Here is a 19,588-nt window from a genome sequence, read left to right on the forward strand (position 1 = left end):
TGCCAGAAGCAAACCTGGATCTTTTAGCTGCCACCCTCAATTCATCCTCATTCCCAGGCTCTGTCAACACCTAATCTGCTGTCTGTCCATGTGGGTTTTCCTGTTCTGGACATTCCATATAAATGGAATCATATATCATGGGACCTTCATGTTTGGCTTCTTTTACTTAGCATAATGTTTTCAGGGTGTATCCATGTTTAGGATGTACCAGTACCTTATTCTTTTTTCCTAGCTAAATAATATTCTATTGTATGGATTTTCCACATTTTATTTATCTGTGCGTCAGTTGATGGACATTTGAGTGCTTTCCCATTTTGGCTGTTAATGAATAATGCTGCTAAGAACATTCATGTACAAGTTTTCAAGTGAACATGTGTTTTCTGTTTTCTTGGGTATATACTCAGGAGTTGGAATTGCTGGGTCATATGGCAACCTTCCATTTTCTTATTCAAATTCAAGAACAACTTGATTTCTTGAGATTTTTTCTTTTCCTGATTAAGCAATAATAAATACATGTAAGTTATTAATATCCCAACATTATAGAGATATATAGTGTAGAAAATGAAAGTTCACCACATCGCCCTGAATTAACCTCTATTAGCAATTTTGTGTAGCTCTCTTCAGACATTTTTCCTCTATGAGTATGCTAGCATCTATCATTAATGCAATTTTTTAAAATGGGGTCCTACATATACTATTTGGTAATATGTGAAAAAAGCTTGTAAATATGCCATAGTAAGTTTCACATCTTTCCCAGTCATCTAAAGGAAATGACCAACAACAAACACACCCCAGCCCACAAGCTGGTTATGGGTCAGAGGGCATATTTGTGTGACCTGCAATACCCACTGTGGCTACTTCTATCTGGCTTGGGTTAGTGAGGGTCTAGGATTCAGACTGGCCAACTTATATTTGAGCCAGAGATGCTCTTTAAGAGAAGTTCCTAAGAGTCTTAGGGACTTCCCTGGTGGCCCAGTAGGTGAGAATCCACCTGCCAGTGCGGGGGACATGGATTTGATCCCTGATCCAAGAAGGTTCCACATGCTGTGGGGCAACTACACCCGTGCACCACAACCACTGAAGCCCAGGCACCTAGAGCCTGTGCCCGGGCACCCAGAGGCCGTGCTCTGAGACAAGAGAAGCCACTGCAACGAGAATCCCGCACATCGCAGTGAAGAGTAGCTCCCCCGGCCCCTGCATACTGTGTCTAAGCAAAGCCCATGCAGAGCAACAAAGACCTAGCTCAGCCAAAAATAGTTATTTTTTTTTAAGATAAGTTATAAATCAGACAACCTAATGTCCCATCCAGTTTAGCCCCATTGTCCCAGTGAAATGACTAATTCTGTCCCTGATATTCTCAAAAGTAATCAGTTATATATCACCTAGTTCTGGATCACCCATGATGCTATTCTCCTGAAATTGTGTTATTTGCCTCTGATGTTCCTTCATCATACAGTGGGTCCCACTTTTCTGCTATCCATTATCCATCAATATGGAAGAGAGGAAGAAAGTTGGAATTTCTGCAGCTCATAGCCACAGCTGCAGGGACTGCCTTCGTCTTGGGAAGAATGACTTCCTTCACTTACCCCAAAAGCCCTTTACCCCAGCACTGCTGGGCTCTTTGCTTTATGGGTACAGAGCCCACCAGACACACTATTCTATTCTGAAGGGCTGGCTTCTTTCTTCGTTTCTCTTTCAGGTTCCCCACAGCGAGTTAACGGCAAGGTGAAAGGGAGGATCTTTGTGGGGGACAGCCAGGTCCCCATTGTCTTTGAGAACACCGACCTCCATTCGTACGTGGTAATGAACCATGGGCGGTCCTACACAGCCATCAGCACCATTCCTGAGACTGTCGGGTACTCTCTGCTTCCTCTGGCCCCTATTGGAGGCATCATTGGATGGATGTTTGCAGTGGAGCAAGACGGATTCAAGAATGGCTTCAGCATCACAGGTAATTGACCTTAAAATTAATGGGCTGGGTTGAATGGAAAGGGAACTCTATGTGTCTGCAGATAAGTTACAAATAAGTATTTTGTGGCTCTGGAAGTAAGGTGTTAGGGTAAAATCATCAAGTTTTTCATTAGTATACAAGGAGATGAGACCAGTCAATCCTAAAGGAAATCAACCCTGAATTCATTGGGAGGACTGATGCTGAAGCTCCATTACTTTGGCCACTTAAAGCGAAGAACCGACTCATTGGAAAAGAATGTGATGCTGGAAAAGATTGAGGGCAGGAGGAGAAGGGGCGAGAGATGATGAGATGCTAGATGGCATCAGCAGACATAAGTTTGAGCAAACTCTGGGAGACAGTGAAGGACAGAGAAGCCAGGCGTGCTGCAGTTCATGGGGTCACAAAGAGTTGCACACGACTGAGCGACTGAACAGCAACAACACATTAACTAAGACTGTCTAGAATTACATTTTGATCAGGGAGCGGTTTCATATTGGTGATGCTTTGTATATGGGTCGATTTAAATTGAAGTTACGTTGTGACTTACACCAACTTCAGGGAGGCAGAGGTAATCTTTACAAATTCCCTACAACAGCAAATATTTGTTTCTACAGTGGTCCTTCTTAACTGCCCCAGAACATGTGTTATCAGCGGGATATCTGCCTGGACCTGGGGACTGTAAAGCAGGAGTTGTCAGACTTTTTCTGCAAAGAGCCAGAGAATAAATAGTTTAAGCTTTGCCTAAATATTTTGGGCTATTCGTTCTCTGTTGCAGCTATTCAGCTCTGTTTTTATCAGTTGAAACCAGGCATAGATAATACACAAATCAATGAGCATGACTGTGTTCCAATGAAATTATTCATGGGCACTGAAATGTAAATTTCATATAATTTTCACATATCATGAAATAGCTGCCAGCCATGCTATCAGGGGAGACTGCATACGTGGAAAAGGGAGGAAGCTGGAAGAAGGTGGAATGTTTTTTTCCTGCTTGTTTGGGGCTGCTGCCCTGCATAGACCAAGGGGAGTTCCTGAGCCAGCACCCATGGTATGTGCTTCTAGGATGGTATCTGGACTTGGTGATGGTTTGCCCTGAACAACTCACCCATCCTGGCTGGGGCGTAGCTGTGAACAATAGTCATCCCCTTAACTGATGTCTTAGAGCACTTGACATTTGGCAGAGCACTTTTTAACATACTTATCTAATTTCCGCAAGATAGATATTGTACACCAGTTTCATCATCAGGAAATGGAGGCTCAGTGGGTGTAAGTAACTCATTCAAGTTTACCCGACCAGTACTGAGCACAAACCCCAATACCCTGCTTTTTCCAGCACAAATCCTGAGCCCGCCTGTCTCAGATGCTAGTTTTCGGATGGGAAATGGCTTTGTTCCTTGTGCGTGACTGAGTTGGGCTGAGAGGATGGCCCTTTCCTTGACATCACTGGCCCTGTTTCTACTCACCAGACTAAAGCGTCTGTAGAGGAGGTGTGAACCTGTCCCCACCATGAGTCTGGGCAGGCATGAATGTGACTTCTTTGACAGCAAAGTGACAGACTGACCTTGCTTTGCAGGGGGGGAGTTCACCCGCCAGGCTGAGGTGACCTTTGTGGGGCACCGGGACAAGCTGATCATTAAGCAGCAGTTCAGCGGCATTGATGAGCACGGACACCTGACCATTGACACGGAGCTGGAGGGCCGCGTGCCGCAGATCGCCTTTGGCTCCTCGGTGCACATCGAACCCTACACGGAGCTCTACCACTACTCACGGCAGGGTGAGCCGCGTCCCGCATCCTTCAACCCAGGGCAGCGCTGCATGTGGGCTCCAGCCTGAGCTCATGCTGTCTCCTGGCCTCCAGAAAGGGAAACGCAGGGGTTACCTTACTCAGATCACCTTCCCTTAATTACAGACATTGAGCATGCTCATTGGAGAGACTTTAGCGCAGAAAAGAAAATAAGCATGACTTACAGACCTAAAACCAGGACACAATTATTAAATTAAGTGTATTTCTTTCAGCCTTTTCCTTATATACAAAATATATCCCAACGTATATATACCTCACATATATATATTTATATATCAACATGTATTCTATCCTTATATATGAAAAATCATGTACTTCTCTTTATATATAAAAATATCCCAACATATGTATATTACACATATAGTCACATATATATCAACATGTGTACTAGCCCAACATAAATAGCTCATCATATGATATAATTTCAGAATAAAATAATTTTATTATATATCTATATGTAGTTTTTAAACTTTTCATTTCAAATTTACAGAAAGTTGAAAATAGCACCATATCCACATATCATTTCCCCAGCTTCACCGATTGTTAACATTTTGCTACATTCTCTTAATTGTTCTCTCCCTTCCTTATATATAAGAGAGAGTAAGTTGTAGATGCTGTGATCCTGCATCTCCTAAATATTTTACAATATTTCACATGTTTTTTCTAATGACAAGAATATTCTTTCATGGTCCCAGTACAATCATCAAAATCAGGAAGTTTAACATTGATGCAATACTATTGTATACTCTACAGTCAAGTATATAGTTTTGATTTAAATTGCAATCATACCGCATTATTGTATGTTTACTTTTCCGGTTAGGTCAAATCATGACTGCTTGATAGTTCCATTAAATAGGCTTTGCAAACACTTTCAATGAATCTATACCATTTTATTGTATGGCTGTCAATTTAAACCATTCTCTTTTCTAAAGCTTACATTATTTCCAATTTTCCTTGTCTCCATGAGTTGCAATGATCATCTTCATCATAAACCTTGACCAAATTTCTGGTTCTTTTCTGACTGAATTCCTAGAAATAGAAGTGATGAGTCAAAGGAAACTCTTTAAAGTCTCTTACTAAATTGCCATCTAGAAAAGTTGTACCAATTACCATGACTTCGTGGCCTGCTCGGGCTCTCCTGGGGAAAATGAGAGGGTGGGTAGGAGGTGGGAGGAGTATCAGGAGGACCCCACCTGCAAGTCAGGCTGTGACCAGATGGTGTTTCTGGCAGTCCAGCACATGGGAACTGGACAAGAGGCAGCTTACACCAATCTTTTATTTATCCTCTGGCTTTTATTACCAACTACAGCAGAGCACACAAATATAAAGAGCCTTTTGTACTTCTTTTTTTTTTAAATAGGAAGTCAAGATTTTTCACTGCGTGGGCCAAAAGTAAACTAGCTCTCTTCTGAGTAGGGAAGACTGTCTCTCTTCTCTATTGAGATTTGCTCACAGCTCTTTAGTAATTTATAGAAATTGGCTACTGAAACCTATTAGTGTCTCATTTTTATACATCAGAGAACCGTTTAATCTAGAGTTATTTATAGCAGCCACTGTTTATTGAATCCTAAGTGAGATGACCCATAGAAAGCAGTCAGCACTCTGCTTGTCACATGGTCAGTGCTCCATAAATGGTAGTTTGTCTTGTAGAGGATTAGCCTGCTTGATTCCAGACATTCTATATATATTATCTCATCCTTACCCCAGTCCATGTTGTAAAGGAAACAGGGTAAAGAAGTTAGTAACTGGTCTGTGATCATGCTCCTTGTGAATGAAGGTCCAAGTTGTGAATTCTCGCGTATCTCTTTCCAAGCTGGTGCTCTTTCCATCAGGCCTTAGTCCCGGGGCTGACTAAGGAACTTACAGAGAAACACTTGATGAGAAAAAGCAATAAATATTCCTAACGCAGAATGAATCTCAACACTGAAATAAATGGTCTTATTTATCCTGTTCCATCTGACCTGTCATCTGGTCACATTATGAGCAGAGAATACTGCTGATTATTTTATTTATTTATTTTGGGTTTTGCTGGGTCTGCACTTCTGGTCAGGCTTTTCCTCTAGTTTCTGCCAGTGGGGGCTGCTCTCTAGTTACGGGGGGCAGACTTCTCATCGCAGTGGCTTCGCTTGTTACGGAACAACGGCTCTACGGTCCCAGGGCTTCGGCAGTTGCAGCTCCTGGGCTCTAGAGCACCGGCTCAATAGTTTTGGTGCAGGGGTTTAGTTGCTCCACAGCATGTGGTATCTTCCCGGACCAGGGATCGAACCCGTGTCCCCTGCATTGGCAGGCAGATTCTTTACCACTGAGCTACCAGGGAAGCCCTGCTGATGATTTTCATGTCCTAAGCCTCTTGCATCCTCAAGCTCTCTCCTCTGTCTCCTGCTTGCCACCCATATCCAGTGATCACATCATCCTCCACCCGGGAGTACACGGTGACGGAGCCCGAGCGACATGGCACTGCCCCTTCGCACGCCCACACTTACCGGTGGCGCCAGACCATCACCTTCCGGGAGTGCCTCCACGACGACTCCCGGCCCGCCCTGCCCAGCACCCAGCAGCTCTCTGTGGACAGCGTGTTTGTCCTGTACAACCAGGAGGAGAGGATCCTGCGCTACGCTCTCAGCAACTCCATTGGTCCTGTGAGGGGTAAGAGGTGGCGGCTCGGACTGGGAGTTGTGTGTGTGTGTGTGTGTGTGTCTACCTGCGTGGCCCTCTCTGTGTTTTTGACGTGTTGTTCTTCATCTCTTGTTCTCGGTAAGAAGAAAGTCATGCTAAAATAGCTCCTGACAAAAATAAACATCTTCTCATCTATGATTCTTAGAAAACCTAAGGTAAAGAGTAGACCATTCAAGGGCTGCACCTGCCTGCAGCCGGGCATTTATTTTTATTTATGTATTTATTTTCTACTCTTTTCCATTATGATTTATTACAGAATATTGAATATAGTTCCCTGTGCTATACAGTAGGGCCTTGTTCTTTATCCATTCTATACCATTCTATATGTAATAGTCTGTATCTGCTTATCCCAAACTCCCCAGTCCTACCCTCCCCTTCTCGCCCACCCCTGCCCCCCACACTTGACAACACGGGTCTGTTGTCTGTGTCTGTGAGCCTGTTTCTGTTTTGTAAATAAGTTCTTTGTGTCATATTTTAGGTCGCACATATAAATGATAACATAGGTATTTGTCTTTCTGACTTCTTCACTTAGTAAGGTAGTCTCTAGGTCCATCCATGTAGCTGCAAAATGACATTATTTCATTCCCTTTTCCCTTTTATGGCTGAGTAATATTCTGCTGTATATATGTACCACACCTTTATCCATTCATCTGTCAATGGGCGTTTAGGTTCTTCCCTGTCTTGGCTGCTGTGAACATAGGGACATGTATCTTTTTGTAGTTTTGTCTGGATATATGCCCAGGAGTGGGATTGCTGGATCATATTGCAACTCTGGTTTTTAGCTTTTTGAGGAACCTCCATACCATTTTCCATAGTAGCTACACAAATTTACATTCCCTCACAGTGCACGAGGGTTCCATTTTCTGCACACCCTTTCCACCATTGTTACGTGTAGACTTTTTAATGATGGCCATTCTGACTGGCGAAAGGTAGTACCCCTTGTAGTTTTTATTTGCATTTACGTGATAGTTAGTGATATTGAGCATCTTTTCATGTGCCTATTTTAAAAAACTCTGACACTCACTGTGAAAGGAATGTGTGCTCAGGGCTTGGGGAAATCCAAATCAAATCTGCTAAAAGTCAGGCCCAGAGCCTACAGCGAGCTCTCTGCCCTGGGACAGCACAGTGTGGAGCTGGGGTCTGGGCTGGGCTGCTTCTGGTTGTGGAAGAAGCTGGAGCCAGTGTGATAGCCCAGCCTCAAGGCCTCACGTAGTCCAAGTCTTTAAGCCCTAGAGGTTCTGTATATTTGGTGTCTGGGTGTGGTATTTCTCTATCTCAGTTATTTTTGGTTCTCCCTCCATACTCAGGTCACTTCTCCAGCTGGTCAGATTGGCCCTTGGCTCTCCATACACCAGAAGAGGGCAGGTGTTTCTCTCCCTCCTTTGACTGCTGTAGCTCCAGGCATCAGGGGTTGGCATATTTTTTCTTAGAAGGCCAAACAGCAAATCCTGGAGGCTTTGCTCATCATGCAGTTTCTGTCATGAGTGCAGTTCTACAACTGTAGCACAAAAACAGGCATAGACCACTTCCAAGTAAATGCATGTGGCCGGTTTCCAATAAAACTTTATAAAAATAGACATGAGTCCAAAGGGATGTAGTTTGCTGATCCCACTTCAAGTGAGCAGGAGTCAGCAGGTTTCCTGGTCATCAATCCTGTCCTACTTTCTGGGGAAGGAGGTAACCTGTAAGTGTTTCTGAATCCTCACGTGGTTTCAATGTCTCTGCCTTTGCAGATGGCTCCCCTGATGCCCTTCAGAATCCTTGCTACATTGGCAGTCATGGGTGTGACTCCAATGCGGCCTGTCGCCCTGGCCCAGGGACCCAGTTCACCTGCGAGTGCTCCATTGGCTTCCGAGGAGACGGACGGACCTGCTATGGTACAGCCATTCACTCTGACGTGTGTGGGGAGGCTTGCGGGGGGCAAACAGATACTGTAAAGCAGAGAGCTGGGAGAGGCAAGGAAACACAGGGGAGATAAATACTGATGGGTGTGCCGAGTTGTTTAAGCCCCACACTTGGTGTTTCCCCACGATGGTAAGGGTCCTGGCCCCTTCATCATCTGATCCAATGCCCCGACTCTAAGCAGCAGAGCAGAATTTATAAGGCCATACACCACTTCATCTTGAGAATACACAGGTTTAAAGGAAAGAGAAAGTCAGGGCTGCTTATAACTACACATAATATGACCATATGGAGTAGGAAATGGCAACCCACTCCGTTATGCTTGTCTGGAAAATCCCAGGGACAGAGGAGCCTGGTGGGGCTATGGTCCATGGGGTCACAAAGAGTCTGACGTGACTCAAGTGACTTAACATATGTCCATAACTGTTAGTAACATTGTTGTGTTAGGTGCTTCACAAACACCGTCTCATCTAATTCAGCAGCTCTGATAGATGTTTTCATTTCTGTCTTTTAAAAATCATTTTTAATTGTGGTAAAGTGCACATAATATAAAATTGATCATTCTAACCATTTTTAAGTGTACGGTTCAGTGGCATTAAGTACTTTCACGTTGTGTGACCATCACCACCGTCCATGTCCAGATCTCTTTTCATTTGCAGAATTGAAACCCTATTGCCATTAAATAATGACTTTCCATAGCCCCCGGCCCCAGCCCCTGGCAACCACCATTCTACTTTCTACAAATTCCAGGACTCTAGGTAACTCATGTAAGTGGAATCATGTACTATTTGTCCTTTTGTGACTGGCTTATTTCACATAGCATCATACCCTCAAGGTTCATACATATTGTAGCCTGTGTCACAATTTCCTTACTTAAAAAAAAAAATTTATTGGACTATGGTTGATTTACAATGTGGTATTAGTTTCAGCTGTACAGCAAAGTGAATATGTTTTACATATATCTACTCCTTTTTAGATTCTTTGCCCTTATAGACCATTACAGAGTATTGAGTACAGTTCCCTGTGCGAAACAGTAGGCCCTTATTAGTTATCTATTTTATATATAGTAGTGTGTTTGTGTTATCCCAATCTTCCAGTTTGTCCCTTCCCCCTTACCCCCTTCCCTCCTTTGTAAAACTGAGAAATAGTCCATGATATGCATATATTCATTTTTTTACAAAAACCATTCATTTGTCTGTGGACAGTTGGGTTGCTTTACTTCTTGGGCTCTTGTGAATATTTCTGCTGTGAACATAGGGGTACAAATATCTGTTTAAGACTCTGCTTTCAACTCTTCTGGGGATATACCCAGAAGTAGAATTGCTGGATCACATCAACTCTGTGTTTGACTTTTTTGAAGAACCGTCACGTTGTTTTCCACAGCAGCTGCATCATTTTATATCCCACCACCAGTACACAAGGGCTGCAATTTCTGCACATCCTTGCCAACACTTGTTTTGTTTTTTTTGATAGCAGCCACCCTCATGGGTGGGAAGTTTACTCCTGTTTTTACAGATGGGAAACTGGAACCAAGGATATTAGAATGTTGGACCTTGAGTACCTGACTTAAGTGCCTCTATTCCACTGTCTTCATTGTATAATACTTATTACTTAAAATTTCACTTTGAATACTTTCACATAAACAGCTTGATATTTATGTTTGTTACTAAATTTTAATTTGCCACCAAAAGACAGTTGACTCCTATCTTGATGAAAAATCCACACAGATGCAACTAGTGTAAGAATAGCAAATGCTAGGGTTAGCATTTGCTAACCCTGGTGGTCCAGTGGTTAGGACTCTGAGCTCCTACTGCAAGGGGCACAGGTTTGATCCCTGACCGGGGGACTAAGATCCCACAAGCTGAGCCTTATGGCCAAAAACCCACAATGTCGAATGCTTCCTTAACCTGCCACGGTATGCTCACCAACAAATGTAAGGAATGCTAGAGGTAAGCTTCCCTAGTGAAATGGGTAGTGTGCACATGTCTGTTTGGTTAGAATGATGAGCAGCCCCCTTGAATGACTGTAGCCAAAATAATCTGTGTAGCCCAGCAGAATTTGGAGTATGGGAATGATGCCTGTGGTCTGGAATCCACTGAATTGAATCCACTGAATGCCTCCAATTAATGGCAGCTTTAGTGTGCTGATTTAGTGTGAAGGTTAGCTGATCATGCTGCATTTGCTTCAGAGTGAAATTTACGAATGGTGTTCGCTGGAATGCCTGAAAGGATGAAGAACAGAAACTAGGCTTACAGAAACAGCTTGTACGATTGTTCAGCCAGCTTGCTGATATCTTTGTCTGTGTGACAGAATTCAGTCTGAGACTTGTTTCCCTTGTAACATACCACTGTGTAGGGGACATAGTTCCTACTCACCTCTGATCTTCAGAGTTTCCCAGTATTTCCCCAGAGAGCCCACCAGTCTTGAATGGCTGAATTGGCTCAGGCCGGTTTAGAGCAGCATGATCCCGTGTGTGTGTGAGCAGAGCCCTGCCAGACAACACATAGAGATGGGGCGACCCCATTTCTCTAGCAGAAGCCTCCAACTCTGTAGTCTTTATGCAGCCCAGCTTCAGCTTCCTAAGCAAATTGAACAGTAATAAAACATGGAGCCATCTTCTCCAACTGCTAAAGCCATACGTGCATGAGTGCTTAGTCGCTCTAGACGTGTCCAACTCTTTGAAACCTTATGGACTGTAGCCCACCAGGCTCCTCTGTCCAAGGGAGTCTCCAGGCAGGAATACTGGAGTGGGTTGCCATGCCCGCCTCGCTGAAGCCATAACCTTGGGCTAATCCTGCTTTGGCTGGCTGCTTCATCTCCCAAGGCACAACCAGCCATGCTTTATGGATTGATGTGTTGCTGTCCTGGAAACCCTTCTTATGTCCTCACCCACGAAGACATGTTCATGTGTACCTGGTTTTGCCCTATGGTTAGCCCTCAGCGTGGCAGATTTGCCCCATGGAATCTGCACGTGGGTCTGTTCCCAGTCCTGCTACTTTTTGTTCTGAGTCACGAGAATAAGCCTCGTAGTATTAATGCATTGAGACACCAGGCTGTTGGTAGGAAATTGCATTAAGCAGATCACTTCACATATTATTTTGACCTAGAAAGTGCCTCAGAAGAGAAGAATGAGGATGAGCCTTTGTCATTCAGCGTGTGTCGCATTGATATAATGATAGATGACATCCAGAACAAGGATGGGGTTGGTTGGATACTGCAAGGTGACTGTTCAGGGTAATTTGGAGAAGATTTCCAGTTGAATCAGAGCTCTGGTGCCTGGTAGGACGGCTTCCCTGTATTTCTCAGTTGGGAGGCTGTAAGAGAGAGTTTTGGACAATCTCTCATTGAGTAATTTTGAGTGCACTCAAGGCATTTAACAAATCTGTCCTGAGACGAGTCTCCTCCCAGAGCCTGGCATTTATGAGGAGGACACACTGGAGAAACTATTATTTGTTGGAGTTTTTGAAAATATGTGAAAAGTAGCCACTCAGAAAAAAAGTCAAAACGGAAGCAGTGATTACAAGAATAATTCAGGATCTTCCTGTTGAGTTAGGGAATGGTTTATTTGAGAGGAAATCTCTTCCTAGAGAAAATGTTGTCCAGATATTGACCAGTAAGAACAGTAATGGACTTCCAGGTGCTTCAGTGGTAAGGAACCCGCCTGCCAATGCAGGAGACAGAAGACACGCAGCTTCCATTCCTGAGTCAGGAAGATCCCTGGAGTAGGAAATGGCAACCCACTCCAGTTTTCTTGCCTGGAAAATTCCATGGACAGAGGAGCCTGGAGGGCTACAGTCCACAGGGTCACAAAGAGTTGGACACAACTGAGAGCATATGCACACACACATACACACACACAAACAAGAACAATAATCTTCAAGGAAATATTATGATATTCTATAAGGAACAGTTATCACTAGTTCATTGTTTCTACTGAAGAATGGATTAGAGTCCTAGCTTCCATTTACAGAAGAGGGTTTCAATCAGACATTCAAAGAATTTCCAAACTATAAGGACCGTGAGATATCAGCAGGGAGATTGCTAGGGTTTTGCTGTAAAAAAAAAAAAAAAAAGGCATCACCCAGCTTGGCTCTTACGTGTAGACCTTTGTGGAGGTGGGAATGGTGCTGGGGAACCATTCCCTCCCTCATCCCAGGAGCCCCCAGATCCTATTTGCCAGTGGTTCTCCCAGTAGGGCCTGCCAGAGGACATCCTTCCAATCACCTAAGAAGCTTTCTTGAAATATGCAATCTCCCTTTCCATAAACCTCCCAGTGGCAGACTTCCCTGGTGATCCAGTGGATAAGACTCTGCAATCCCAGTGCAGGGAGCCTGAGTTTCATCCCTGGTCAAGGAACTAAGGTGCTCACATACTGCAACTAAAGATCCCACATGCCGCAACTAAGACCCAGCACAGCCAGATAAATAAATACTTTTTTAAAAACCTTCCGGGGGAAATGAAGCTTGGAAAATATCCCCTGGTGATTGTGTTCTGTCCCTGTGATTGAAAACTGCTGCTCTGTGCTCTGGCAGCTCAGTCTCGGCTGTGGAGCCCTGCAGTCTGCACGGGGTGTCCTCTGAGAGCTGCAGTGCAGAGGCAGTGAAGCCAGAATGACTTTTCCTCCCATGTTGCTGAGGCAGCAGCTGGTGGATAGAGCCAGGAAGCCACACTTGCTGAATATCCCTCTACCCCAACCCAGCTCCAGCTTCTTAAAAGGGGGCTTCGGTGGGGCTTTGTTCTGCAACCTTCCAGCAGAACTTGGACTTGTCCCCTGGGCTGACATCTTGCAGCTCTTTTTTTTTGACTGAAGTATAGTTGACTTACAGTGTTGTGCCAGTCTCTGCTCTACAGTAAAGAACTCAGTTATACACATGTATACTTGGCTTTTTAAATATTCTTTTCCATTATGGTTTATCTCACGATATTGAATATAGTTTCCTGTGCTATACAGTAGGGCCTTGGTTTTTATCCGTTCTAAATGTAGTAGTTTGCATGTACCAAACCCAGACTCCCGATCCATTCCGCCCACCCTGCCTCTTGGCAACCACAAGTCTGTTCTTTATGTCTATGCGTCAGTTTCTGTTCAGTTGTTGTTGTTCAGTTGTTAAGTCACGTCCAACTCTTTGTAACCCCATGGACTGCAGCACACCGGGTTTCCCTGTCCTTCACCATCTCCCGGAGTTTGCTCAAACCCATGTCCATTGAGTCAGTGGTGCCATCCAACCATCTCATCCTCTGTCGCCCCCTTTTCCTCCTGCCTTCAATCTGTCCCAGCATCAGGGTCTTTTTCAGTGAGTCGGCTCTTCACATCAGGTGGCCAGAGTATTGGAGCGTGAGCTTCAGCATCAGTCCTTCAGTGAATATTCAGGATTGATTTCCTTTAGGATGGACTGGTTTGATCTGTTTTGTGGGTAGGTTCCTTTGTGCCATAGTTTAGATTCCACATGTAAGTGATATGAGATTTTATATCTTAAGCATGTCACAGAAATGTACGTTGCAGTATGGCTTCAAAAAGCTGAATGCCATTTGGTTTGTGTTTTGTCTGAGTGTAGGTCCAACTGTGGGGCTGAAGTGGCAAAAATGCTTGTGTTGTGTGACATTGTCTAATAAGCCAGCAGGACTTTTGCCTCATCAGGAAAGAGACTGGCTAGACAGGCCACTGGAGGTAAACGCACGAGCAAGATTCATGTTATGGAGTTGAGGAGGGGAGGTTGAGAGGGGAGGGGAGTTGTGTGGTCTCAGACATTATGAAATCTTCCTCACATGCATCTCCAAGAGTTCGAAAAATGCCAGAAGTAACTACACCCTGAGAATGAGGTTGGCACAGAGGGATCTTGTGTGACTGTGTTTATTTCAAATCATCAGTGGGCAGGTAACCAAGGAGATGACAGATCAGCTTGATTTTTTTGTCTGGGCCAACCAGCCTTACAGCAGTGGTAACTACAGACTGGCCTCCCAATGCCGTGGCCATCCAAGGTCTGTGTTCCTAGAAATGGAACAGCCTCATGCTGGTGGTATAGGTATTATACTTAATATAGGCACATTTCTTTTATTTTTAATTTTTTTTCTTTTTTTGGCCATACCACATGACATGAGAAATCTTAGTTTTCCAACCAGGGATCAAACCCATGGCCCTGCACTGGAAGCATGAAGTCTTAACCACTGGACCACTAGGCAAGTCCCAATAGGTACATTTCTTGAGCAGGTCAGGCTTGCATCTATTTTCTGCAATCTTCAGAAGGACTTCTCAAGATAAATAGTAGTGTACGTACTTACTAACAGGGAAACTGAGGCAGAGTAGTTTGGCAGCTTCTCCAGGACCACACAAGCTAGTCACCAAAGGAGGCAGGATTTGAACCTAGCTGTGTTCAGCTCCAGTATTCTTGCCTGGAGAATTCCATGGACAGAGGAGCCTGGCGGGCTACAGTCCATGGGGTCACAGAGTCAGACACAAGTGAGCAACTAACACGTGTATATGTATGTGTGTGTTCAGCTTTGAAATGTGTATTTCTTTGTTCCCGTCATACCACTCGATGACCGCAGAATTGTCCTATGACAGAACATCACTTTTAATCTTATGAGTTATTGATTTGCCTTTTAGTGCCTTAAACTCAAGATGGTGGCACATGCGTGATCAGTCATGTCTGACTCTGGTGGAGCCCACCAGACTCCTCTGTCCATGGGATTCTCCAGGCAAAAATACATGCCTTCTTCCAGGGGATCTTCCCCACCCAAGAATCGAACCTGCGTCTCTTATGTCTCCTGCATTGAAGGCTGGTTCTTTACCACTAGCACCACCAGAGCATATTTAATTACAGTCTGTAGCTTAGGAACCTTATTCAGAGTTGGGAGACTTGTCTGCACATCTTTCTAATACAGATGTGCCCATCTGATGTTAGTGGTCCCTGGGTCAACAACTAACTCCAGGAGATGGAAGGTGGAAAGGGTTGGGGGGAGGTGGGAGAAGCACAGTTTTATTTATGAGGAGGGCCTTGGGATCACTATCTCCAGTTATGCACAGAAGAAAATATTTACTGATACTTTTGGAATACTAAAAATGTGTTTTAAAATGGATCCATTTGCAGGCCAAAATACTTTATATTTTATTATGTATAGTGATGTTGGGAGAGGTGTTTTTTTTAAGTCTGCACTTAAAACAAAATTTTGCTTTAGATATCGACGAATGTTCAGAGCAGCCCTCGGTGTGTGGCAATCACGCGATCTGCAATAACCACCCAGGAACCTTCCGCTGTGAGTGTGTGGAGGGCTACCAGTTTTCAGAGGCGGGAACATGTGTGGGTAAGTGCTGTGGGTGACTTTTGTTTATGTTCTTTTACCATATTCTTTTCTATTATAGTTTATCCCAGGATATTGAGTACAGCTCCTTGCATTACCCAGTAGGACCTTGCTGTTTATTCTCTACATAAGAGTTTGGATCTGCTAACCCCAAAGTCCCAATCCTTCCCTTTCCCACCTCCCTTCCCCAGGCAACCACCAGTCTGTTCTTTATGTCTGTGAGTAGATGACTTTTCAAAACGAGTGTTCATAGGATGTATGTCAGTGCCTGTGTGAATGGTATTGCCTCAGTAATTAGCCTGGCTGAGATGGAAGATTCCTGGTTTTGTTGTTGGGGAGGGCCGTTTACAAAGGTGAATCAGTCTCTGCTCCTTTCTTCTGACTACCTGGAGAGTCACAGATACAAGGCATAAGCAGTATTATTTGTCTGCACTAGTAATACCATTCTCTTCTTATAAAACTCCTTTTAATTCTTTCCATTATTCTTTAAATAGCTACTCAAACAATTAGACATGTTTCTCCTTATAATCAGTGGCCTTGGGATTCATGTGGAGGGAACACCTTATAGGTATTTGTGTCATTATCTGCCTTTGATTAAATTCTTCTTGGTTTGCATCTAAAACTCATTTGGGGCCTTTCTGTTTGTGGATTTCTGTTTTACAAACCACAAGTACTAGCATAACTTCATAGCCTATCAAAGTTAGAAGTTAAGGGGACTTCCTTGGCGGAAGATTAAGTGGTTAAGATTGCATCTGCCACGGCAGAGGCCCTGGGTTCAATCCCTGACTGGGGAACTAAGATCCCACGTGGTGGTGATGATGGGCCGACTACAAAGAGCCAGATTATTTAAATTTCCCCCCCTTTACCCACTGCTGCACTTTGACCTGTAGTTTCCAAGACTTTCAGGTTCAAAGATTCTTGGATATTTCTAGGTCTGGAGGGCAACATGCTGAAGGGGCATCTGAGCTCAACATTTATTCCCAATTTAAAACATATTTCTCTTTCACTGCATCAAGGAACCATCTCTTTTCCCCTTCCTTGCTGTTTACTAAACCCTAGCAGGCTTTGTGTTTGCTGTGTCTTGAAACTCATATGAGGCCGCCAAGGTCCCAGGGTGAGGTGGTGTCTTGAGGGTGGAGGGAACAGGCTGTTCTCATATTTTGAGTATGACCCAAACATCTGTGTACTGAGATACAGCCAGGTCCCTTTGCACAGAGCTGAGATTTCAGCTCTGCTAAAGTTCCCTCTATCTTTGTTTTTCCCATTGAGAACAACAATTTCTTTGAATTTGGCCTTTCTTTCTCTGCTTTTTTCAATGAAGGAGATTCAAAGGTCTATTTTTGTGGCAGTACCATTTACATTACATTTCGGCTCAAACTTGGGTGGCAGATCCTTTAACCCTTGGGTGGTGACATGAACAGTGCTGGGACAGACATGTGTGAGGCATGATGTCCTGGGTTTCTGTTTCCAGCTTTTCCTGGCATCCACCCTCATGGAAGGGCTAGAGCAGGGTGTAACACAGGTGGTAAGCAAATGTCTACTCCTAGGCTTTTGATTTTGAGGAGGACACTTAACTTCTCTGTCACCTGTAAAATGAGGTGATTAGACTGGACCATGGGCTTCCTGTGTCCCAAGGAGCCCTTAGAGATGCCCAGGATCTGCCAATAGGGACACAAGTAAGCCAAGGACAGAGTATTTCATTTTCCTGTATATGAAATTTCGAGTAACATTTTGTTTGAGTAATGGATCCCATTGCTTAGAAACAAGTATGAAAACCACTTGAAGATCATCGAGTTCAAGTGCTTCTCCCCCTGTCAGTAGCCTCTACGCAATTCCATTTTACTTGGCCTTTTGTCTCTTTTAATTGGCTCCTTTGAGACTTAACCACACAGAGTGATGGCTCACTGGATAAAACCAAGTCTGCCTGAAAGCAAAAAATATACTCTGGCTCATCATTGGATAATTTAGTGGTCAGTTTCACTCTCCCGGCATTCCTTGTTCAAACTGGATCCTGGGAACTGGTGGTCCAGTGGTTAAAAGACTCCCTGCTTCCACTGCAGGGGCACCGTTTCAACCCCTGGTTGGAGGAGTAAGGTACCTCAAGCCTCGCAGCTTGGCTGCCCCCCATATAATAATAAAATAAACAGAAGCATAGATGAAGGTGATGGCTGAGCAGGACCCATCCATCTAGGCTGTGGCAAGGTCCTTCCCTGTTATGACGGGTGGGGCAAAGTGAGGCAGGAGCAAACACAACCTGTGGAGTGATCACTTGCATTCTTTAAATGACAAATATTTAATGGAGGAGGACTGAGACTCCTTTGCTGATTATTCTGTCTGAATACATTTTTTCTACCTTTGTTTGACCCCAATTCTCCAAGTGTGTCCTTTTCACATTTTGTGAGCTGAAGGAACTGGTCAAGAGAGGACCCTGGAGGAAAGAAGAACGTTAAAAATGATGGGAAGTGAGACGACGAGAGGGGTTCAAGGAAACAGAGTGTGGCTTTGGGTTGGTTCCGTGTAATCTGGTTTTCTGTTTTCCAGACAGAAATTTGGACCACTTTAGCAATTTAAAATCTAGTAACCCTCTAGCCCATAGGAGTTGCTTCAGTGATCCCTGTTCCAATCCATGGGAGTTAGTTAACATTTCAACTTCAGGAGTTTAAGCTGCTAAGTCCACAGGCTGGGCCTTCATCCACCAATACGGTACTTTGCCAACCTCTCATGGACCCAGCGGAGAAGGCAATGGCACCCCACTCCAGTACTCTTGCCTGGAAAATCCCATGGACGGAGGAGCCTGGTAGGCTGCAGTCCACGGGGTTGCTGAGGGTCAGACACGACTGAGTGACTTGACTTTCACTTTTCCCTTTCATGCATTGGAGAAGGAAATGGCAACCCACTCCAGTGTTCTTGCCTGGAGAATCCCAGGGATGGGGGAGCCTGGTGGGCTGCCGTCTATGGGGTCGCACAGAGTCGGACACGACTGAAGTGACTTAGCAGCAGCAGCAGCATGGACCCAGACCTTTGAAGAGCATCCTCTTCTTTACCTGTCCTCTGGCAGTGTTAAGAACTCTCTCTCCTGAAGCCCTTGAGGCAGGATAAACTGGAATTAATCTTGGAAAGACTCATTGAGGAAAAAGATGAGGAGTTCTCTTGTATCCAGTATAATCTAAACACTGAGGGCCTCCTTGGAGGGAAGGAAAGGTTCTATTATGACATTGTGAGGGCCACGACTCTGACCTGGGCCTTAGAACTATAAAACCAGAAGTTAAAGTACCTTATGAACCCTAGAGTATCTGAACCAGCCATCAGAAATCACCTCCTAGACCTCAGCCCTTGACTTTTTTTTAGGCTTAAATTATTGTTATTATGGATAATTTCAAACATATACAGAAGTAGAGAGAAAAACATAGTGAACCCTGCTGTACCTATTATTCAATTTCCATTTTATAAAGCATTTTGTTCAGTTCAGTCGCTCAGTCGTGTCTGACTCTGCGACCCCATGAATCGCAGCACGCCAGGCCTCCCTGTCCATCACCACCTTCCGGAGTTCACTCAAACTCACGTCCATCAAGTCAGTGATGCCATCCAGCCATCTCATCCTCTGTCGTTCCCTTCTCGTCCTGCCCCCAATCCCTCCCAGCATCAGAGTCTTTTCCAGTGAGTCAATACTTTGCATGAGGTGGCCAAAGTACTGGAGTTTCAGCTTTAGCATCAGTCCTTCCAAAGATCCCAGGGCTGATCTCCTTCAGAATGGACTGGTAGGATCTCCTTGCAGTCCAAGGGACTCTCAAGAGTCTTCTCCAACACCACAGTTCAAAAGCTTCTTCGGTGCTCAGCTTTCTTCACAGGCCAACTCTCACATCCATACATGACCACAGGAAAAACCATAGCCTTGACTAGACGAACCTTTGTTGGCAAAGTAATGTCTCTGCTTTTGAATATGCTATCTAGGTTGGTCA

General features: G+C 44.3%; 1 protein-coding gene across 2 annotated transcripts in view; it reads left to right on the top strand.

The window, feature by feature from the left end:
- The window catches only part of NID1 (nidogen 1), a 97,514-nt gene that overhangs the window by 45,347 nt on the left and 32,579 nt on the right, over positions 1 to 19,588 (top strand). For both annotated transcript variants that reach the window (XM_086382814.1, XM_086382813.1), the window contains exons 6-10: positions 1,700 to 1,951; positions 3,525 to 3,725; positions 6,156 to 6,401; positions 8,165 to 8,308; positions 15,507 to 15,632. In XM_086382814.1, the coding sequence (XP_086238940.1) occupies positions 1,700 to 1,951; positions 3,525 to 3,725; positions 6,156 to 6,401; positions 8,165 to 8,308; positions 15,507 to 15,632 (969 nt within the window). The remainder of the gene's footprint in view (positions 1 to 1,699; positions 1,952 to 3,524; positions 3,726 to 6,155; positions 6,402 to 8,164; positions 8,309 to 15,506; positions 15,633 to 19,588) is intronic.

Source organism: Bos grunniens, chromosome 28 (genome assembly GCF_055505025.1).
Source record: "Bos grunniens cultivar Pamir isolate PY7600 chromosome 28, Bosgru_T2T1.0, whole genome shotgun sequence".
NCBI lineage: Eukaryota > Metazoa > Chordata > Mammalia > Artiodactyla > Bovidae > Bos > Bos grunniens.